This window comes from Xyrauchen texanus, chromosome 18, assembly GCF_025860055.1.
Source record: "Xyrauchen texanus isolate HMW12.3.18 chromosome 18, RBS_HiC_50CHRs, whole genome shotgun sequence".
NCBI lineage: Eukaryota > Metazoa > Chordata > Actinopteri > Cypriniformes > Catostomidae > Xyrauchen > Xyrauchen texanus.
In genome coordinates this window covers 30,461,501-30,485,575 of record NC_068293.1, presented here as the reverse complement: position 1 = coordinate 30,485,575, position 24,075 = coordinate 30,461,501, and the positions used below count along the sequence as shown (strand labels likewise).

General features: G+C 39.2%; 1 protein-coding gene across 2 annotated transcripts; it reads right to left on the bottom strand.

Moving 5' to 3' along the window:
- Positions 1–1,010: 1,010 nt before the first annotated feature.
- LOC127659314 (helix-loop-helix protein 2-like) lies at positions 1,011–21,116 on the bottom strand. 2 transcript variants are annotated; one of them, XM_052149081.1, is made up of 2 exons: positions 21,022–21,116; positions 1,011–1,408 (listed from the first exon to the last, which is right to left on the bottom strand). In XM_052149081.1, exon 2 carries the CDS (start codon positions 1,377–1,379, stop codon positions 1,011–1,013), a length of 369 nt encoding a protein of 122 aa, XP_052005041.1. In that variant the 5' UTR covers positions 1,380–1,408; positions 21,022–21,116. The 2 variants fall into 2 exon arrangements, with proteins under 2 accessions (XP_052005041.1, XP_052005040.1); XM_052149080.1 differs by lacking the exon at positions 21,022–21,116 and adding an exon at positions 2,352–2,817.
- Positions 21,117–24,075: the final 2,959 nt, after the last annotated feature.

Below are 24,075 nucleotides of genomic sequence, written 5' to 3'. Positions count from 1 at the left end.
TACAGCAATACATCGGGGAAGTGCTTATCTTTACTATAGGACAGGACATCAACACTATTATTATAAAAACCTTAGTGCATACACAGCGAAGGCCCTCCTATTCCTAAAAACTGCCAATGAAAAGTGCAAGTGAAAAGCAACAGTAAACCCCAACTCTGCCACACCAGTGTAAAATCTGAATAATCATAAAACATTAAATATTTATTTACACGAACCTTAGAAAGGCTATTTTAAAGACACTCACATATGCTATCTTAATTTACTTTATAAATATAATAAACGAGAAAAAATATAAAATTAAGAACTAATATTGTTACGATTTGTTCCAGCACAGAAGTAGTCTATCCATTTTTTCCCAAGAAGGTTGCCATAAAAACTGGTTGATTTATTCATCCAGATTGTGCAGACCAAATTTTATTTGTAACGGTTGTTGGATGGATTAGGATAACTAGTTTGAATGGATATGATATTTGGGAATTAATGAATATGAAAAATCAAAGAATAGTTTCTCAATCCTATCCTACCCAAGTTAAAACGTTCCATTAATTATTGCCTCAAATGCACTTTTGATGTTGAACTAGATATAACGTCTGAACAGCTATCTTTTATTCTATCTTGCTACAGTGTCAAACATTATTGCGACACATTATTTTCGTTAAAAATGTATAATAACTCATAATATTAACAAACATAATTCTATTATCTAATGCTTAAAAGATAATTGGTTAATGCGCATTCAAAATTTCATGAAACTTTGATACAGTATATTTTCATATAGACCTATTGTAGGTCATTTTTAAATGTTCATAAACCACTGCTCTGTTAAGCATTAAATATTATTTATTTGTTAATGACGCATGAACGAAAGTAATTATAAAGTATTACCTATTTTTCTTAATATTTTTTGTGTCCTTCTTGAATAGGTAGGCTACTTCTCCATCAGTAAACTTGTTCAAATGCACTTGTAGGATTTTGCTGTAGACCTACTGTTGAATGTCCTCTTAAGTTCATTAAACGTCCAAAACGTGGTTAAGGTAAGATATATAACAGATAGCCAGGCGAAGTATTTCTATCTTTGAGAGCTTCTTGTCGGGTGGGAGTGTTGGTAGCAGCTTCCTAAGTTCGGCGAACGCCACGTTGAACGCTTCCACGCGGATGCGCTCGCGCGTGGCGTGCGCAGAGCGGTATTTCGCAGTCGCGCGCCTCCTCCTTCTCTTCTCTTCTCGTGTGAGCGCGGCTGGCACGAGTGCGCGCGTCTTGCCATCATCGGCCTCGAAGGGCTCGAGAGCCACACAGTCCACCTTCATCAGGTTCAGACATTCTGAGTCCGGCTGTGGCCAGGTGAGGTCAGGATCCGTCTGATCAGGACTCAGCATCATTTTCAGCACTTCAGAGGTTGTTAACTGCTCTGTTGAAGAAGACAAAGTAGGTATATGTTCTTCAAACATAAAGAATAATCTACCCATATTATAACAGATAATTTCAATGCAGTAGCACCCAATCTTGTCAGCATATATTGCACCGCACTTGTTCTTTTATTGGAGGAAAGTTGCATAAATAAAAAATACAAAAAGAATTACATAATCAACTAAATTAAACGGATGGAGTGTCCAAATTAAGTTCTTATTCATTTCATTCACATTTGTTTTCAGGGTAACGATAAACACGCGTGTGTTTGCACAACTTCATAGAATCTACCTTTTCAATTAGCCGATGGTATTTCCACCACAGTATTGATATTGGCTAATGTTTATGAATGATATTGTCAATGCCAGTGTGCATTTCGCCTCATTCAGCGCACAGTTTTTATTAATCAGTATGGTTAGCCTATACATTTTAACTGGCTCCATGCTTAGTTAATGGAAATCAATTATTGTCGCCAAAGCAAAGCCATAGCTGACCATCTGTCGCAAATGCAAAGTCTATAGCTCCAGATGACACAAGGGAGCGTGCATTTTAGACATGGTGCTTCTCAAACTTGGGCTAAGCTTTGATTTTTCTTTAATATTAGAGGCTGAAAAATTATATTTAGCACCACGTAGCTAACTGAGCATAACTAGGCTACTGTATACTACGGTTCACGTCACTTTTATTTGAATGTTATTTGCATACGTAGGCTACTTATCAACAAATGGTGAACTACATAGGGTAACATTTCGTGGAGCTACTCATAAATACATTTTGTTGCTATTAATTAAATATTATAATCACATTTAATGTGTGTAACTTGAACATTGTAGGCTAATGTGAAGTTTTGTACCTAAAGACATTTAGCGAAACGAAAACATGAAAAGTTAAAAGCAGCCGTAGGGCCCTACAGACACAGCAATGATACAATGCTTGAAACTCACCTTTAAAATTAATGATGAATTCAACGAGACCGTAATTCCCCAAAATGTAGCTTTAATGAGTGTGTTCTTAGTGAAACATGTCCATTCTCCTTTCTCAAATCTTATTTTAGTTCAGCATCATCAAAGGCATTTCTTCGTGGTAATTTCTTATGATCTATTTACGCAGGTCTTTAACGTAGATTCGTGTTCTTGTACGATGAAATTGCCATTAGCAATCTTAAAGGATGGAGATTAATATAACGGGACCGGTAACGAACGCACTTGGAGATGTTATGCCCTATGACCCTTGCGTAGACAACAATGGACACGCGTCCTCTGACAAGATCGTTGGATGAGAAAGTGCTGTCAGTCGCTCAGGCTGTCTCTATTTTTCCCGGGGATACTATTGCTCCAGTCATCCCTTTGTACAACAACATCCAGGCGTGCTTGTCCCTGTGCCTCTGATGATTTGAGAGATAACATTCCACTGGCTCCCTAAAAAGTGCGAAATGACGGGGGATCTCTCTCTCTCTCTCTCTCTCTCTCTCTCTCTCTCTCTCTCTCTCTCTCTCTCTCTCTCTCTTTCTCTAACAAATCATTTACTTTATGCACTTACCCACGACAGTCACACCCTCGTCCCACCCCCTCATTTCCCCCTTCCACTCAGCGACTACTTTCTCGTCTGGAGTGAAAGGACCGCCTCAGGCTAGAGCCTTCAAACACGCAGGATGTCAGTTCAAGGGTTTGGCACTAAGGCAATGGTTAATGAATATGCATAAACAACTCCTGTTAAAGTGGGCTTTGTTGGTGCAATTGAAAAGTTAATTGAAGTTACAGCTTTTTAAAAGAACAAAACTAAAAATAAATAAATAAATAAATAAATCCACACAATATTTCAGTAAACCCACTTTTAGGTTTAGGTGAGATTTTGGCATCAGTCAACTGCAGTGTGACATGCAGCTTAATCTAAAATTGTCTCATCATTTATGCCATCCCAGATGTATATGACTTTCTTTCTTCTGCAGAACACAAATTATGATTTTTAGAAGAATATTTCAGCCCTGTTGGTCCTCACAATGCAAGTGAATGGGTACCAAAATGTAGATGCTCCAAAAAACACATAAAGGCATCATAAAAGTAATCCATTCGACTCCAGTGTTTTAATTCATATTTTCAGAAGTGATATGATAGGTGTGGGTGAGAAACAGATCAACATATCAAAGTCCTTCTCCCTGCCCAGTAGGGGGCGATATGCATGAAGAATGTGAATCTTCAAAAACACAAGAATGTGAAATTGGTCTGTTTCTCACCCACACCTATCATATCACTTCTGAAGACATTGATTTAACCACTGGAGTCTTATGGATTATGTTTTATTCTGACTTTGGATTTTGAATTTGATGTTGGAGCTTTAAAATTTTGGCACCCATTCGCTTGCATTGTATGGATCAAAAGAGCTGAGAAATTCTTCAAAAAATCTTCATTTGTGTTCAGCAGATGAAAGAAAGTCATACACATCTGGGATGACATGAGGGTGAGTAAATGATAAGAGACATTTCATTTTTGGGTGAACTATCCCTTAAAACAACATTTTACTTATCATACAAGTGATTGTATGACCTTTATTTAGAGAATAAATGGAAAATCTTTTACTAGGCAAAATGCATTTGTCACAACTGTGCAAAAGAATTTCTGAAAAAGAAATGGCAACCAATCCCAGTACTTAATATATTCAGTCTCCCTTATACTGTACATTAATGTCTGTGGCATACGTAATGCAAGTTTATTTAATGTAGTTCAGTGTCAATGACAGTTAGCGAATAGATTCCCTTTGCTTACCAAGAAAATTTTAAAACTTCTCATTAAACCTAAATTCTGTAAAAGACACAGTTAAGATGTACCGTAAACATTGATGGGGCCATAATTTACAACATTAATGCTTAATTGATACAGTCCAAGAAATGATTGGGTGAGTAATCATCAAACATGACAATTCAAAGATCAATCATTCTATTGTCTGGTTAAAATAAAATACACTTATTGATGAGTTGTTGCTAGAATCTTTTTATGTTTCTACAGATCTTTCATATGATCTGTGTCTCTGTGTGATATAATGGCTAGAGAACAGCCTTGAAGACTCTTGCTCTTTGTGAAAAGAGACTGAATTTTGATTAGACTCTTCTCATAAAAAGGTAAAAGGGACATGGGATGGTAAAATAAGAGAATGTACTGTCCAACTTCTCATAAAAGACCTTTAAAGTGTAGGCTTATTACTTACCATTACTTTCGCTTTAACAGGCACATCAGTGACTACTATAGCCATCGTGTCACTGTATAAAGGAAGGGTGTGTTTGTCTGTGCATATGACCTCAGATATAATCAGTAAAATGGAAAAGGACAATACCAAATCTGACAAGAAAATATGCTCTTTTAAACTGATACATTTTAGACTCTATTTATCAAGGCTGGCGAGACATATTACAGTAGATTTAATTAAAAACTCCTACATTTATCCTCTGTTTTTGAACGAAGTCAGCTGGTCCACTGTTTCCTACAACACACCCTCCCTTCTTATCACATATAAATTCACAGAGTCAGATGTGAGAAAGAGGCATATGGCCTCCAGAGTCAACCATCCCCCTCTTCTGCCCCCTTTGCCTGGTGCATGTGTTCATATCTGGGCATTGCTTAGGGAAGGGGGCAAGGACCTTACTGACTGAATTGAGGTCCTCTCTCTCTCTCTCTCTCTCTCTCTCTCTCTCTCTGTGTGTGTGTGTGTGTGTGTTCAGGCAGCTGGCTGATGTTGCTGGAAGGATGGAAAGATGGATGGGTGGATAGAGAGATGGATGGAGGCAGAATATCTGACCCAGGGCCAGTGGATGTGTATTAAAATAGCAAGAACAAGAGAGAGCGAGAGAGCGAGAGAGAGAAACAACATAGGGCAGGGCATGGAGGTAAACGGAACTGAGTATAAGACAATGGGATGGATTATTTTGACTGGAAAGAGGGGATAATTAAAGATCATGTGTGTTTTGGGTAATATTATGCATATTATTTTATGTGTGGGCATGCATTTATTTGCAAATGCTCTATTTTCTTGTAATTTGGTGTAGTCAGGTTTAATTCAACATGCTAACTCTGAAGGGAGCATGTGTGCGTAGTTTCAGGAGGGCTGGTGGAGATCACAAGTATTGATCTCTGTTGTTCATGGTGACAGAACAATGGATTGAAGCTCATTTCATGGCTTAATTCAGTCCAAATACCTGGTCAATAAGAATACCTTCTGCCAGGCCAAGCTTTCATGTATGAGCATTTAGATTATATGAAACAAACAGGCACACATATTTCGAATCACCACATCATGTCATCAATACATACAAAGTTGAATGTGAACTTTGTTTAGTTGCTCAAGTTGCACCCCAGGCAAGCACTTTGTGCGCTAATTTACCAAAAACAAGCAGAATTGTCTGGCATTTGTGACAGGTGGCACTAACCAAGTCAATTAAGTGTTCCTGTTCCAATTAATCTGAAAAGGAATTTTGTTTTATGGCGAAATCAAAAGAATGCCCTACTTCGTGGTGAACAGTTTTCAGTCCCTTCATGAGCTAAAAAATGTCCTACGTTGTTAGAGACCTTTACATATTTACCAATAGAGTCATTCGACCCAAGAGCTGTGTGAGTATATTCCATTGCTGTTGATCATATCTGAAGAAATGAATTCCAACATACAGTCATGCCAAGCAGTATGTGTGTTCTGATGGTTAGAGAAGTAGAGTCCAGTTTTTTATTTGCAAGAACAACATGGTCTTGTTTGTGTAATCGCCTTATCTAGAATGGATACCAGTTGCATATTTGATATAATTTAACTTATTTTGATATTGTTTGCCTACTTTGTGGTAAAACAATGGGGTAAAGCTTCAATCATTTCTGTCTAGTGAGTTTTAAGGTCAGAGAAACATTTTTAAAGAATATGAGGTGAAAATAATAGGTTTATTTCAAAATGAGTTTGAACATGGATTGTTAGAGTGGGGGTAGTCTAAACTCAGCTGCATGACTGACCCAGGCACTGGATGGCACCCATTACAGCCCCAATAAGAGCCAGCTGCAGCTCATCAGCACAGGACACCTGAGCTCCGAGCTCAGCCCTAGTTCGACATATTGCCCTTTACACACAATAACACTCTTGCGCACACATGCACAATATTTCCTACAGTACATGGACATTTATGCGTACAGTTCTCAAGGACACTATATAACAGTGTTTTGGGTGTCATTTTTGGTTTAGGCTGACAGGAACAAAAATAAGTCATATCCCTCCAAGAAACAGAGAGAGAGAGAGAGAGAGAGAGAGAGAGAGAGAGAGAGAGAGAGAGAGCGAGAGAGAGAGCGAGAGAGAGAGACAGGAAAGATGAGCGATGGCATATATTTCTTCTCTCTCACATCTCCGGGGTTAGCTCAAGTCAGAATGCCTCATCCTCCCCCATGAATTGGGATCAGGTGGGGATCAGCTGGACCTTCGAGGGGGGGGGGATTGTGTGTGTGTGTTTTGGTAGTGGTGGTGATGAGCAGGAGGATAGGGTGCCAGGCCGGCCTGGGGCCAATGTTGCACCTGTGAGAGATCCTGGAGGCAAATCAGTGTGTGTAGATGCATGGATACAATTGGAAAGGTCCATCATAGCACCTGCACATGGCCAATTGGAAAGTTTGACAACGAGTAATAAAACAATCTCATTTGGGCTTTTCTCTTACTTTGTACACTCTTATAAGTAATTATTATGGGTTCAATGCTTGCTTCATATTTGGAACCACTGAAAGGTTCCATATAGAAGCGTTCTTTTTTTTCTTTTTTTTTTTTAAAGGTTTTAAATAGAAGCTAATAGTTAGCTACATAGCTAGTTTAGTTTTAGATTAATGGACAATGCATCTCAAGGAAATGTTAACTAGTTAGTATAAATGTACTTTATTACTAGAAGAAATTGAAATAACCATGTGTATAATACATTAAAGTATGATTAAATAGAGACTAGAATTAAATAGGTATAAAACATTTTGCCTAATGAACCCTTTTGAGCCATATAAGTTATTTGTTTTATATACTGAACCTTTTAGGCATAAAGGGTTCTTTTGGAGTTGGGTAAAGGGCTCTAGGTTTCTAAATAAAACCCTAATTGTCCATTTTTACTTGGAGTGTAATGTGTTATTACCCTGATTCATACAAGAATCTCACTGCTTCCACAATCTGATGGTGATGATTCTGAGTGTGTGCACGTGCTTATGTGCGGGAGCACGCCTGAGTTGGTCAGCCCTTTCCCTCAAGAACAATCTTTGAGGTGTAAATAACTGAGACAAAGAGGGAGTTAAGTGAGTACCCAACATCTTTCTCCCTTTTTGCTTTTTTCTCTTTTTCCCTCCCACTTTGTCTCCAGGGAGTGTACCAGCCTGGCGTGAACTGGACACCATCTGCTATAATGTGACAGAATGGAAACCCCAAATACTTTCATTTAATTCTGCTTTGCGTGTTTGTGTGTGGGCACATGAGAAGACAGTGCATAGCTCCTGTGAATTACCTATATTTTTCAAAAAATGCAGCTTGGCTTCTGTAAAAACACAAACATATAGAAATACCCACACTGACATATGTACACTAAAGGTAAGGGTCACGTCTGTATAACCAGAATTTGCTCCCTTGTGTCCTTTGTTGAATTCAAAGGCCATCTGTTTTTCTCTAACAAGCTTTCTCTTTCTCTTTGTTATTTTATCCCCTCTTTCTTTGCATTTCATTTCTCTTGATTTAAAGTCTCTCTCTGTTTTCTGTTATTACATTTTATATAAATTAACTCTAAAGTTCTTCATTAACATTATAAGACTGGAATTGGTCTCCTCTAAGATTTTGAGAAACAAAGTTAATTCTTTGTACTATGTGCAGCTGTTTCCAGCAAGAAAAAATTCAGCACCATGGACAGTCCTGGAGAACTTTTAAAGGAATAATTCACCCTCATGCCATTCCAGATGTGTATGACTTTCTTTCTTCTGCAGAAAACAAACAACATTCTTAAGAACAATATCTCAGCTCTGTAGGCCCAAACAATACAAGTCATATTCATTTTACTTATATAGCACCTTTCAGCAATTAGGCACAAAGTGCTTCACAAAACATAAACTCAAATACACCAACATATTTACACAGTAATAAAGTGACACACAAAACACAACACATTCACATAGGAATAAAACCAAGTCTATACAAATGAGTTTTTAAACGAGACTTAAAAACAGACATAGATTCAGCAGATCTAATGTCCCAGGGCAGGCTGTTCCATAATCGTTTGGAATTCACTACAAACGCTTTATCACTTTTGTTTTGCATCTGGATCTTGGAACAGCCAACAGATCATGACAAAATCATCTAAGAGGTCTAACTGTTATGTAACAGTAAAAAGTTCTGCTTAAAATGGTGAATGATGACCAAAGCCTTGAAGCTTCAAAAAGCACATAAATGCAGCATAAAAGTAATCCAGAATATGTTAAATCCACATCTTCTGAAGCAATCTAATCAGTTTTACAGTACTGTGCAAAAGCTGTTCCAGGACATTCATGTGAAGAATGAGAATCCCAAGCAGCATTCTGTGTAATCCCATAAAAAGGAGGTTATAATAATAAAGTGGGAAATGCTTAAATATATTTATTTAAAAATAAAAATGTATTGAAAGGGTAGTAAGCAATAATCTACAGTATATTAAATCAACACACAAGCCCTAGCCAGGTGGGCTGGTTGTCATATAATGTAATATTCCTCTGTAAATTTGAAATATGACTGCATGCTATCGATCGGATATGGTGTCAAAGTAACTAGGCAGGGAGAGAGTAAACTATACAGACATGCAAAAAGTGAAATAAATGAAAAAACACAGATCACAAAGGACAGATTCCTGGCATCTATGTTTCTAAAGGTAATGTTCATTAAACATCCTTGCAATCATATGCTGTGAATGAAAATAAAGATTTTTATGTTTCTACCTGTGATATAGTACAAAGTTTTGTATTTGTGGACATCTACTGTGTCCATGAGACTCTGTTAGATGTCCCTCTGCATTCATGTCATGTTTTGTTTCTGTTATGTCTGTCTGTGTGGACGTGTATGTTTGTGAGTGACGGGAGTGGAGTGGACACATGGATATGAGGAACTGGCCTGAGGAGGGCTGTAATAAGCAGCTGTGTGTCACCTTTCTTTCTTTCTTTCTTTCTTTCTTTCTTTCTTTCTTTCTTTCTTTCTTTCTTTTTCACTCAATTTATTTACCTCTTTCACCAAAAAAAGAATCACACTATTTCCCTTGGGCCTCTCCTCTACCACCATAATCATGCCTCTAATGAAGAGTGGCAACCCTTCCCCCAACTTCTTTCTATCCCCCAACCCCAATTTTATTGTCTATCCACTATTTTTTTTTAAACATTTTAATACAGGTGAATGGGGCTGTTTTGCTCGGGTATGTCTTCCCTCTATCTTACAATATATTATGGATCAGCTGTCATGTGACTGGTTTGCACTGGCCTGGAGAATCTTCTCTACTGTTGCATGGCTTTTTTCCCTGTGGTACAGATACCCTCGAGGGATGTGGCTGAGCTTAAACACTGTCTGTGTGTGAGTGTATTTATGATGGAAATATATAAGTCTTGTTTTCTTTTTGTCTCTAAAGGGACAGGTTGCCGTGGTAATGGTGCCTAAGGGAGGGGGGTAAGATGTAAATTGGTTGAGCATCACAGAATGTAAAGTGAATTCTGCATTGTACCACGGGAGTTTGAGTAAGAGAGACAGACTGAGTGAAAGAAAGCGAGAGGTCATGTCCTGCAGGCGCTCAGGATCTATGATGCAGAATATCCCTGATGTGCGAGAAAACACAGTCTGTATGTTGTGTGTGTGAGTGAGCATGTCTGTCAGTCAGGCTACAACATGTCTGGGCATGGCTGCTCAAAGTCCATAACCTTAATTGAATCTCTCTTGAGATTATGAGTACCGGTTAATTGGAAAAACACCCTCACTTGGATTATACTAATCTATTTATTTGCACAGAAAAAGTAATTAATTGCATATACTGTAGTTGTTTAAATCTAAAAAGATACAAATGACAGATACAAGATAAGGGAATTCAATTGGGTAAATCTTTTGATTTATCTGTCTATTTCATTTTTCTTTATTTTGCCTGTGTAAAGCACTTTATATCACTATATATGCAATGTGCTTAAAAAGCTACATAAACTTGCCTTGCCTTACTGATATGACATTATGCATAAATTAAAATTTTGGGTGTAAAATTTGAGGCATTCCAAAGGAACTACTTTTTAAATAATTACATTTGCTTTTTAAAAATAAAATCGAAATATTTTAAAAACATTTGCTTTATAAAAATAAACTAGCAGTGGACTCCAGCATGCATGTTGACAGAGAAGCTGTTCTATTCACAGAGGCTTTAGGCGACGTGTATCTAACAAAGAAGCTCCGATTTCTAGCATAACTAAGCATGCACCAGTGGAAATGAACAGCAATAAATACTGCAATACCTTTTAAGAGAGGATACAGGAACAGAGGTAATGAATAAATAAAATAAAATATAAAAATGTACACGTTCATATAGATGACTTGATATAAATATGACCAATAAGGTTAAGATTTCTTGGCAGTATGCACTGCCAATAAAGTGTTAGACAACAAACAACATTGCATTTTATTATAACAACACACATATGACCACACACATTCAAATCTGTTTCATTTGATGTAAGGAAAAGTCAGCAAAAGGATGTTCTCGCAAAATAGAAAGGTCATATCTGTATACTTACATTTCTATCTCCCTCTCTCTCTCTCTTACCAGTCAAAGATTTCTTGGTGTGTTTTCTTTTTCTTTTTTTCTGAGCTTGTCCAGTTGCCAGGTAACCCTGGGTCACATCTGGGGTCTAAATCAAGCACATTCTCTCCCTAGTTATCAGAGAGATGGGCTGTAATTTATTAGTTTGATAAAAAAAGAGAAAGGTATTATACAGCACATCCAATCTCCACAGAGCTTGTTTGGAATTCATGCCCTATCCCATTTATGGTGCATTCCTCGTCGCATCTCAAAGCCATTCATCTTTAAATTGACCACCTGAGCCAGGTTTCTGCATACTGAGTTGGAAGGAAACATACTAGGCTAGGCTTAGCCTTGTAGACCCATAGAGTAGCAGAGTAGCTTAATGGAATAAGGATATTTTTCAGGGATTTCTAATGCAAAATTTTATCATCAATGATATGCTGTCACAATCTTTTATAGTTCACTATGTCAAGGCAAAAGCTAGTGTTTCAGACAATTGTGTACAGCATTGGAAGTTTTTGAAGATTTGTAAAAAAAATATTAGCATTCATTATAATTCTATCGTCTGTTGAGCAACACACTATCAAAAGACACCTTTTACTTGCACCACCAATATGTCACCCTAGATTTATTGCTTGCACACCCAAAATGTCACCCATTGTCTGTATTTTAAATGTCACTCTAGGGCAGTGGTTCTCAAATTTATTTGGTCACGCCCCCTTTGAAACAACAAAAGATTTTGCTATAAAATGTATATACCTTTTTTTGTTGATTTTACAGAAGAAAAACTATAATTGCATAGTGATATACATCGTTAACGTTATATAACATTTATCATACAGCGATACAGAATTTTGGTGATATTGCCAAGCCCCCAAAATATGTCACTCTGATGCCGTATTCAACTAATTTCTGAGGATTTTGGAGTTTGATAGTTTGCCCAAGGCTAAATTTAAATGAACTGAAACTTTTATGATCGTTTACTCATTGCTTTATAATTTTTATTTTGATTGCCGTGGCCGTGGAACACAAGGAGTTTTCTGAACGTCCGAGCTTTGGCTTTAATAATAAGAAAACCTCCATAAAATGATCCTAAAAGTAATCCTGTAGTCGAGCACTGTATTCTGGATCTTCCAAAGCTGTGTGATGGCTTTGCGGAAAGGAACAGATCAAAATGTATGTCTTTTTTAATTAGCATTCTCATCCGCCATAACAGTCATATCCTGACATGCATTTTATTAAAAAACTTCCACCTCAAGAACCGTTACAGCAGCTCTGACGTCAGTGATGTCTTGTGTCTGACTGCAACATTCTAAAGTTGGATGTATCCTATATATATATATATATATATATATATATATATATATATATATATATATACACTGTATATAGAACTGATACAACAGTCTAGTGACAATCATGTTTAATGCTTAATCTGTTCTTCATGGATATTATTCCTTACGTGGGTGAAGAAATACATGGATTGCGATTTCAGAGCATCAACTGGCCTGGTATGCATCTTATCAGTGCAGAACAACGATCACCAAAGGAAGCGGCAAAACTGTCCACAAACTTTCATGTAAATAGAAAAAGTTGTAATATCTGCTTGTTTCAGGGTCCTTTCCCTCGGAGAGTCCTTAAAAAGAGGTACTCTAGATATACATCTAACTCTCTCAGGCTTTTAAGAAACAGTAAAAATTCCCGACTTTAAATATACACAAATCTCCATAAGATGTTGGTTAATGGAGAAAAATAACCTTGGGAGAAATCAGACTCACTGTGGGGGCCAGTTCCCTTCTGGCTAAACAGCATGAACATGATGCCAAAATTAGTTATTTGTGTGCAGTGCAAGTCATGGTTTAAAATTTGTCAACTAAGTAAGTGTTAATGGCCAGTATTTATACAAAGATTTTGTATGAACTGTAAGATTAATGACTAATACCTTTGAAGTCCACCCTGGATTAACTGCAGGAGTTAACAAAGATGCAATTGTCCTTTGTTAGTGGGGTGATGAAGGCTTTTGTTGGCAAATAATTGGTAGTCTATGTATTCCATTTCAAGAGTGTAGTCCATCAATAAACTAAGGTGATGCAGGCAGAGATCAATGAGGTGCATTGCAGTTCAACCGGTAGGTCATTTCAGTGAGGTTTGGTGGGGTCCATCCTAAATCCAATGTTCAGGCAAAGGCATATGAAGTATCCAGTGTTTTACAGTTGGAGTTGGAATAAGTTCATCCTCTGAAGTCCATCATAAAAGACTGAAGTGATATCTGGGTAGCACCGGCTGTAGTTTGTTTTCATCACTCAGAGACATGTAGCAGTGGAGTCTGACAACAAGCAGGAACAGAGCTGGATATGGCCTGCTCTGGTAACCTCAGGATATGAGACAGGGAAACAAATAGAATAATCTTGGCGTAGATGCCATTCAATTTATTGCATAGTTATTGATTATGAGAAAGGTTTCTGAGAAATATTTCTGGTTCTGGCAGACCTAACTAAAGCAACCTAATTGTGAGTTGATAGATAAACGAAGGGTATGCCTGGCTAAAGAGATGAGTCTTTAGTCTAGACTTAAACTGAGTGAGTGTGTCTGCGTCCCGAACAGTTTAAGGGTGATTATTCCATAGTTTTGGAGCAAATAGGAAAAGGACCTACCTCCTCTTGTGGATTTTGATATTCTAGGAACTATTAACAGGCCATTACCTTATGACTCCGTAGCACTAGAGGAAGTGGAGTATGATAATGAACTACCCCTCCACCACGGCCCTCCTCCAAATACCCTCCAATGTCTGCGATCGGCGAGGAACAGCAAGTGATCATTATCATAGACTGAATGATGAGTTAGCTACAGCTCATGAGAGACAGCACAGCATCCAGTATCGCAGGCCACACTCACCCGCATTCTACACCTTGGGGCTTGGACCCCCTCTCAGACTAGACGAGGTCGTGGACAGTATGACGTCCGGCCCCGCACTCAATGGCCAGAATCCTACTCAACCCTCCCTCATCTGCAGTCCAGCATGAATCATGCTGATGTAGGACCCTTACCTTCATACCCAATTGGGCCTGACGTGAATCGTTCGGGCCCCTCCCAAGGCAGACAGTTCTTCCCAGTAGCGACAACTTTAGGAGGAGGAGAGTACAGGGGCCCCGCACCTAAAATCCCCCTTTTCATCCATAAGGACCCCATGGAGTTCTCTCGGCTGAAATTGCAAACCTGCTACCCGCTGATACCACAGAGCTCTTCAAGAGGAGGCCCATCTCATCGCCGACTCGTACATAAACTCACCAATGCCTCACTCAGATACCATGGCTGCCCTGAATGAGAAGTTTGGCCAACCGCACCATGTAGCATTAAAAAGGATTGCTGTAGTTATTGGCTCGCTCAATGTCCGAAGAGGAGATATAGCTGCCTTTGAAAGATTCTCTCTACATGTTCAGTCACTTGTGGGTATGCTCCAATCATTGGGCCCAGATGGCGAAGTTGAGCTGAGATGCGGCTCACATGTAGTCTGACTCCTCACCAAGGTTCCAATTGAAATGAGGGCAAACTATAGGCGTCAGATGCTCCAATGCCCTGGACATGCACTGCTTGACATGGCAGAATGGCTCCGGTACAAGTTCTGGTGTCAAGGTTACGACGATCCCTCAGACATTCGTGCCCAAGGGCCACTGGGTCACAGAGTCAAGACACGACGCAGTAAGCCAGCAGCTTTGGTGCTACATGGAGCCGAGAGTGGTACGCCAAACCAAGTGACCAAGCAAGCATGTCAGAGCTCATCCAAGCCAAAATGGAAGGGCAAGATGAAACTGTCCGTATTGCGAGGGCACAGAGCACTTCTTGAATAAGTGTCCCGATATTCGAAAACTCACTAGAGAGGAAGTCATAGAGTGGATCAGAGCTAATAAGAGATGCTGGAGATGCGGGAGAGCACATCAAGCGGCGCAATGTGACCTCAAGAGGCTCTGCGAAGAGTGTCAAGGGAAGCATCTGAGAGTCCTGCATGACGCCAACACACGCCCCAAAGTAGAGCAGCCGAGGACAGAGAGCTGTCTGGTGAGCCCCAGTACAGAAGTTCTCTATCTGGACAGACCATCTGTGTCCTCGGGGGTCCTTCTGAAAGTTGTTAGAGTGTTTCTGCACAACAGAGACAGGACACTAGATATGTACGCCATTCTGGATGATGGATCGGAGCATACAATGCTCCTCCCAGAGGCTGCTGACAAACTAGGCCTTCACAAGAAACCAGAGGTCATTGCTCTCTGCACGATTCGGCAGGAAGTTCAGATTCTGAAGGGATCCTCTGTCTCATTTAGCATCTCATCCCCTACAAATCCCAGGAGAACCTTCCGGATAGTGGAGGCGTTCACCTCACAACGCCTCTCCTTAGCAGACCACTCATACCCTATCACCAGGCTGAAGAGGAAATATAAGCACTTGGTGGATCTTCCCCTTGAGCCATTTGATCATGTCAAGCCACTCATGCTGATTGAAGCCGATTATCTGCTGACCCCAAATGAGCCGGTTAGACTGGGCCCTCCTGGAGGACCGGCAGCCATTCACACAAGACTGGGATGGACACTTCAAGGACCCGAACAACTTGTCCAGGGGGCGACGTGCACCAGACAGTGTCTATTCACCTGTGTCTCACCTCAGACAATGGAACTGATGCAGAACGTGGAGAAGCTCTGGAAGATGGACACCCTGCAGTACCAGAATAAGAGGCTGGCGATGAGATCAAAGCTCGATAAGGAGGCATTGGAGCTTCTGGAGACCAAGACGAGGTGAATAGAAGTCACAGGGGTCCTCAGGTATGCCACTCCACTGCTAAGGAAACAAGGCACTCTCCCACTCAGAGCATCCAAGGAGGCTGTTCTACCAAGCCTCAGAAGACTGGAGAGACGCTTGGATAGGGACCCTCAATGGGCTGAATAATACTGCGCTATGATTCGCAAGCTGGTTGAATCGGGAGCAGTCAAGGAGAATGACCCAAGGGAAGCCTCAGCCACAGAGGAGTCGTGGTACATACCCCACCACTTGGTGAGCCACAACGGAAAGACTTGCCTGGTCTTCAACTGCTCTTACCAATACCATGGTTGAAGCCTGAACGACACTCTCCTTCCCGGACCAACATTGGGAGCCTCTCTTCTGAGAGTCCTACTGCGCTTCAGGCAATATGCAGTAGCAGTCAGTGGTGACATCAGAAGCATGTTCCACGAAGTTCGGCTCTTACCAGAAGACCGCCCGCTCCTCAGGTTTGTCTGGAGGGACATGAAGCGAGATGTACCCCACGATATCTTTGAGTGGCAGGTCCTGCCATTTGTCACTACATGCTCACCTTGCTGTGCCATCTTTGCTCTCCAACTGCATGCGAGAGATCACAGCAGGTCAGGAGATGGAGTCAGACATTCAGTGGGACAATGTTTCTATGTGGATAACTGCCTTCATAGTGTGCACTCAGCCACTGAAGCCAAGAAGCTGGTGGACCAGATCCGGGAAGTCCTTGCTTCTGGAGGGTTCGAGATCCGCCGGTGGGCTTGCAACCTACCTGATGTCCTCAGGCACCTAACCATGGAGGCGAGGTCTGACAGCATGGAGAGATGGCTCTTGCACCATGAACCTGGCCTGTCAGAACCGACCCTTGGACTTAGCTGGCACTGGGAGTCTGACACCTTAGGGTACAGAAGCCGACCTCTGGAATATGGAGTATTGACAATGAGAAATGTAAACAAAGTGCTGGCTCGACAATATGATCCCTTGGGATTCATCTTACCCTATACGACCCATGCCAAGTTGATCGTCCAGAGCATGTGGGACAAGCCGCATGACTGGGTGCCTGAGACGTGTATTAAAGTTATGATCAGCCTCAGTTTGGACGTATCTTGTGTTCATGTGCATCTTATTTGAGTGAGTACGATTAATCCTACTGTGTACCCAGAGTTATGTTTGTTTTTATCAGTAATTATAAAGTTATCGGCTGTGTAATGTTACGTGATAATGTTAATTAATCCATGCTAGCCCTGTATCTGCCGATCTACAATGTTAAGAATTATAATGTATATAGTTTGTATGTGAATGGTCTGGTGATGTGTAATGGTGATTGCTGTTATTAGAGCTCTGCTCTTTGTCTGTTGCAGAGTAACCACTTTTAAACACACTCATACAAATCCAAACCTACCCAAGCTGATATACAACCCAGCCCGCTTATGCATCAAACCCCTGCTGGTTAAGTCAAGGCTCATCTAATGAAGGACTTTATTACATGTTCCTCCTCTAATTGTGCTTAACCTCCTCCACATCTCATCAGTCCCACCAGTCCTAGCATGCTCATCTGCAACCATTACAAAGGCTCATACTAATCTAAGGAAACCCATTGCCCCTGGATACTGCAAAGGGCCCCCGTTGACTCTAATCCTCAAACTCTCTAGAGTTTGCTGCAGTCCTCAAGCTCATATCACTTGTTAAGCAGACACTGACTAATGTGGATGTAAAGGCTGACTTCTCCCTCTGATGTTGATACTTGCATACTTGTGACAATAAATAATAATACGTTGATACTCCCTCTGTAATGTTCTGACCGACACACCTGGTTCACTGCTATCCGAAACTAGCCCTACAGCATCTTAGGTAGCCCTTCGCTATACCATATCTCTTTAGAAATGAACAAAGTTGGGAGGACACTACCTTTTCTAGTATTTCTGACATAAATGGGAGTTTTGAAATCAGTTTATAATTAGATAATTCACCAGGATCAAGCTATGGCTTCTTAATAAGCTGGTTGATAACTGCCATTTGTACGTTTCCTGGGACATGTCCTAAGGCTAGCGAGGAGTTCATAATATTAAGCAGAGGTTCTGAGATTACAGGGAATACCACTTTTAAGAGCTTAGTTGGTATTGGATATAACATACATGTTGTGTCTTTAGATTTTTGTGATGTTTTGTTAGTTCTTCATGACCTATGACAGCAAAGGATTAAAGTTGCTCATGAGAAAAATGATGAGACACTGTTTTCTGTTTTTGTGCTGCGACAGAATATCTGGTTCAGTCGAGCCTTTATTCCTTACCAATTTAGCCACAGTATTGAATAAACAATTAGGATTGTTGTGGTTATTTTCTATGAGTTTGCTAAAATATGTTGACCTGGCAGCTTTTAGTGTCTGTCTGTAGTTGCAGACACTATCCTGCCATGCACCGTGAAATACCTCTAATTTTGAAAATCTTTCACTTGCACTCCATTTTCCGAGCTAATCTCTTGGAGCATGAGTGTGATCATTGCCCAATGGTGTGGGCCTTTTTTCTTTAATTGGGGGGGTGATATTGCTAGAGTCAAGAATGCTAGAGAAGACTGTATTTATATTTTCTGTTATTACATCAAGTTATTCTTGACTTTTTGACTTGCTGGGAGATCTGAAAGATTATTAGTGAAGCTATCTTTAGTGGCCGAAAGTGTAGTTCTACCTGAATGATAACGTGGTGTCGATTAAGTAACATTAGCTGATTGCAGCAAACAAGAGATGAGGTAATGATCTGAGATGTCATTGCTCTGCTGTATAATTTTTATAGTATCAATATCAACTCCATTTGACAGAAATAAATCTAGCATATGATTATGGTGATGAGTTGGTCCTGTCACATTTTGTCTCACTCCAAGAGAGTTTAGAATATTAATAAATGCTAATCCCAATGTGTCATTTTCATTATCTATGTTAATGTTGAAGTCACCAAAAATTAAAGCTCTATCTACAGTAACTAAAAGATTTTATAGAAAATTTGCATATTCACCAAGGAAATCAGAATACGGCCAAAGTGATCTATATACTGTAGCAAGGGCAATAGATGAAAGATAGTTTTTTATTTATATCTGATGGTGTTACATTAAGCATTATTACTTGAAAAGACTTAAACTTATATCCTGTCCTCTGAGTAACACCGAACACTTCACTGTAAATTGTAGCAACACCTCCTACTCGACCCTTTAGATGCTCATATTTATATCAATAACCTGGGGGAGTATATTCATTTAAATTATAATATATTAATCTGGTTTAAACAAGGTTTCAGTCAAACAGAGCGCATCCAAACTATGATTTGTAATAATTTCATTTACAATTAGTGCTTTGGTGGAAAGAGATCTAATGTTTAGTAGCCCTACCTTTATATGATGTTTATCTTCAATTTTTTTTTCAAGTTTGACCTTAATAACATTTTTCTAAATGATTTAGAGAGGGGTTTGTTTAGTAGTTCAGAGAACAGACACAGTCTGTATGTGATATCTAGGTGATACAGTCTCTATGTGTTGTAGTTTGTGTGACATCTCAAGGCAGCTAGCAGACGCTGGGATTAGCCAGTTTGTCTGCTTCCTGACCTGGGCCCCAGTTAGTCATATACTATCACTATTAAGACTATGAGCCAAATTACTAGAGAGGAGAGCGGCACCTTCCCTGGAGAAATGGCAATAGCACCGCCCTCAACCGCAAAGCCCTGCAAAGGGTGGTGCGAACTGCCTTCCCTCCCTCCAGGACATCTATAACAGGCGGTGTGTGAAAAAACCTCGGAGGATCATCAGAGACTCCAGCCACCCGAGTCATGGGCTGCTCTCACTGCTACCATCAGGTAGGCGGTATCGCAGCATCATAACCCGCACCAGCCGACTACATGACAGCTTCTTCCCCCAAGCAATCAGACTTTTGAACACTTGATCTCTCACGATCAATAATCAGCACTTGCACTTCATTAATCTTATATCTCACACTGGACTGTCAAATATATTCTCCTCATTACAACTACTTTATATATATATTTTTATATACTCTTTGTGTTTTATTTTTATAGTATTTGTATTCTATCTCGTGTGTATTGTTTACTGCACATTGTATATAATTATTGTGTTGTATAAGTATGTGTACATTTGATATGTAAATTGTGTTGTGTAAATATGTTGTTTATTGTAATTGGTATATGTCTCGTAACTGTCATGACTGCTATGTCACTCGGAACTGCACACAAGACTTTCACCTACTGTTGCACTTGTGTACATTGTAGTGTGACAATAAAGTGATTTGATTTGATTTGAATGGAGTCTATCTCTATTTAGCAGGACAGGTCTACCCCAAAAACTCTTCCAATTATCTATAAATCCTATGCTATTCTCCGGACACCACTCAGACATCCAGAGGTTCAGTCACCATGACGGGCAGGATAGGGGCCAGAGGAAATTACAGTGTCTGGCAAAGTTTTTCAAGTTCACACACCTCTTTAACATTATCTTTAGTAATCCCCGACTGGCGAAGCCGGACATTTTTAGTGCCAACATGAATGAAAACTGTAGAAAATCTAAGTTTAGCATTAGCCAGCACTGATGTTAGATGCCCGAGCCCCTGAAATGCATTTTACAATAGTGTTTGGAGTCTCTATTTCCACGTTGCTTATAATAGAATCACCTATTACTAAGACTCTTTCAACATGATTATCAGTGTGTGCATCACTGAGTGGGGAGAATTGATTAGAAGCCCTAACAGGAACAGGAGAGTGGTGTTGCTTTGCTGAGCGAGTATGCCACTGAGACGTCACCCAAACACCTAACACCTTGGCTCTACAACCAACACCAAAGTGTGTGTGTTGCTCTCTGTTCTACCCGAATCTGAAATAGTATCTATAGGCTTCTCTTTCTCACTAACCTCCATTAGTGTTCAGATGCATGTCTGTAACTAATTAATCTTCTGCTTCAGCCTGACTAATTCCTAACATTTATCACATGTGAATCCCTCTCTGCAGATGGAAGAAGCTATAGTAAACATGTGGCATGCAATGCAGAAAGAAATAACATGAGCGGATACCATGGCTTACAGCATTGTTGTTGTTGTTATGGTTGTTCTTGAGCGGCGAGGGTTTGAGATCGATGTTTGATGTGGTTCCTGATCAGCAGATTTTTGAGATTGATGCAATAATCTGTATGAAACACAGAGGAGAAAATGAATGCATGCAGTCGAGATGTGAAATGTAGACAAGTGGAAAAAAAGAAAAGAATAAAGAGAGAAACAGGTTCTTGCAGTAAAATACATACAGTTGAAACAGTAGAAAAAACGAAGTAGGCAGTAAAATGGCAAATGATAAAATTATGAACATATAAAAATAAGCAATGCTAAGCTGGCTAGCAAGCTACAAACACAGACTCATGCTGCGTGCCAGTGGCAAACAGAATAGGAAGTGGCCAGGAAGGAACAGTGAAGATACAATAGTTATTGGGCACAATATTTTAACTTATGCGAATATCCATCAAATAAGACAAATTAATCAATAAGATCAATTAAGATAATGCTAATTCAAAATAACCACTTCAGATAAAGGTTTATATTTATCATTTCAATCATACTTGACATTTCATTACATCTATCAAAAATAAATCTCCATTGTGATTTGGATCAGTCAACTTGAGGCCATTTTGAATGTTCATAACAAATCTTTTACCCCCCACTTACTGTAAGAAAAACAATATTTAATAGGCGCCTTTAGCCCCTGCAACAGGGAGGCTTTTACCCCAATAAATTAGCATTTGTTTTTTTAAATAATCATCTTGAACAAAATTGAAAATGACAAATAAGTATTTTGTCTCAAAATTAAATGTGATAATTTCCAGGATAATATAAATGTATATTAGCTACATAAATTTACATTTGACAAAATATTAGATATTAAATTATTCATAATTTAACATTAAATGATTAAATATTAGATAAAATTGTTTTCTTGCTGCTAAATATATAAAAAAATATTCTTAGACTTAATCTACTGTATTTTTCTCTTTCTCCTGCCTTTGAAGTCAAAGCACATGCAACGGCAGGCTTGGTATCATGCACATTGTGGTGTCATTAACTAATCAATCAGTGTTGTCAGAGGACATCACTTTCTTGCAGCTCTAGAGTAAAAAGTCACATGACATCACGGCTCAAATGATTGGTAAAAAGTAAATGAATATGCATGAACATTCACAGAGCAGAGTTTTGTCAGATCAGATATTTGTATAATAGTCTGCTTGTACTGTCTTTGTAGTGGATTGTAAATCTGAGGTGGGTCCACTGCATTTTCTTTCAATTAATTATCTAAGCAGGGACATCCATAACGTCCAGAGCAACTGACAATCAGGGAAAGATGACAGCAGGTTTTTAACGAATCTCCATGTATCCCTAGTTGGCTGTCACCTTCAACAATTATTATACAACACTGACTGCATCTGAGCACTGTCCCAAATGCCAGTGGATGTGCCTTTTTTGGCATTTCACAACCATACTGCTTCCAGATACCTGGCACAAGATTTGCAGTGACAAAGTGACCAGAGGTCACAAGTAATTAGTAAGACAGAAATGTTCTTCTATCTATCTTTCTTAGCAGCTCACACATACCCACACACTTGCCAATCAGCACAGAGTAGCATATAAATGAAATTTTAGTACATATTACACCTCTAAAGCTGTGTGTGTGGTGGGTAGAATTCATTTCAAAGAATTTGCACACCTGCTCCATTGCAGCTCTGGCTGCTATTATGATCACAACTTACAATTGGCTATTTATAGAGATCATCTGCTCCAATCTGAGGAAAATATGATTCATCTATCACAGAGGTGTTTGTGAGTATGTTTTGCCCACATTCATATTATGAATCACGTCCCCAGCATAAGTGGTGCTTGAATTGATGTCCCCTGGTGTGAATTATAACTCTCTAAATTGACATTTTACCAATGATCATGGCAATACTTTGATTAGAGTGAAAGATAAACAAACACAAACGCACCTGTTTTTTCACAAAAGCACTATGATCGAGTCCCGTGAGACCCGTAAAATGGCCTCCCTGTTTCCACCTCAAGGCAATTAAGAGCCATCTGCTCTAGTCTGTGTGTTGTCCAGGCCCGCTTTGCTTTTCAGGTTGTTGATGTAGAATTAAGCGCTTTAAATTGACATGATCCATGACAGATTGTGATTGACGGGCGAGAAATTAATCAAATGGCCAAAGAGAGGGTTTGCTTACTTCCAGAGTAAAATGAACACCTGGATAGCATGCCATCAGCCAAAACTACAGCGATAGGGCCATGACATGATGCAATATGCCGTTTCTCCACATTCTGCCACTTTGCCACATCTTAGGCAAATGTTACAACACATCTGTCATTTAAATCCCATAAACACATCAGGCAAATTTTCTTTGCAGATATTCTTTTCCAGAAGATTTTCACCTCTCCCTTTGTAATTGTAGTTTTATTGAATATCACGCTTCTTTTTGCAGTGAACATCTGGACAGCTAAAGCAATAACGTAACGGCAACATTTACATTTGTACAATCTTTCTCAAACACCTGCGAAATCTCACTATGAGATGTATGAATAGATTGAATTTATCACATTTGAATACATCATTCTTTACCTCTTGCCTGTGCTAAGAAGTACAAAGCTATTATAAATGTATGTAAATATTATAATGATAGTAATTATTATTATTGTGCAAAAGTCATTAATTATGTGAGGTATGTAAAGAAAACTAAGCATACATTACAGTATAGACTAATGCTCTAATACATTTCCTGTTAATCACTTTTAAAATACATATTAATCCAAAAAGTACTGATATCAACTACTTAGAAATTTGTTGATGAGTGCTAAGCAGCTGAAAAGTGACAGATACTGTATTTAATATCTTTTCATGATGCGGTTTCAGTCATTCTGAAAGTAATTCTGCAAAAAGCTTCCATAAACAAATACATGGAAATTGCCTGTGAGCTTGTTACACGAATCTCAGGCTTTTCTATTTTTTTTTTTTTTTTTTTTTTAAATACTTTAAGAACTTAAGACAAGCAAGTCATAATTTTTGAGTGGCTAACCTGAGGACAATGCCATCGAGCACTGAGTCCAC

Coding starts and splice junctions, on each gene's coding strand:
- LOC127659314 (XM_052149081.1), bottom strand. CDS start 1,379: ATGATGCTGAGTCCTGATCAGACGGATCCTGACCTCACCTGGCCACAG.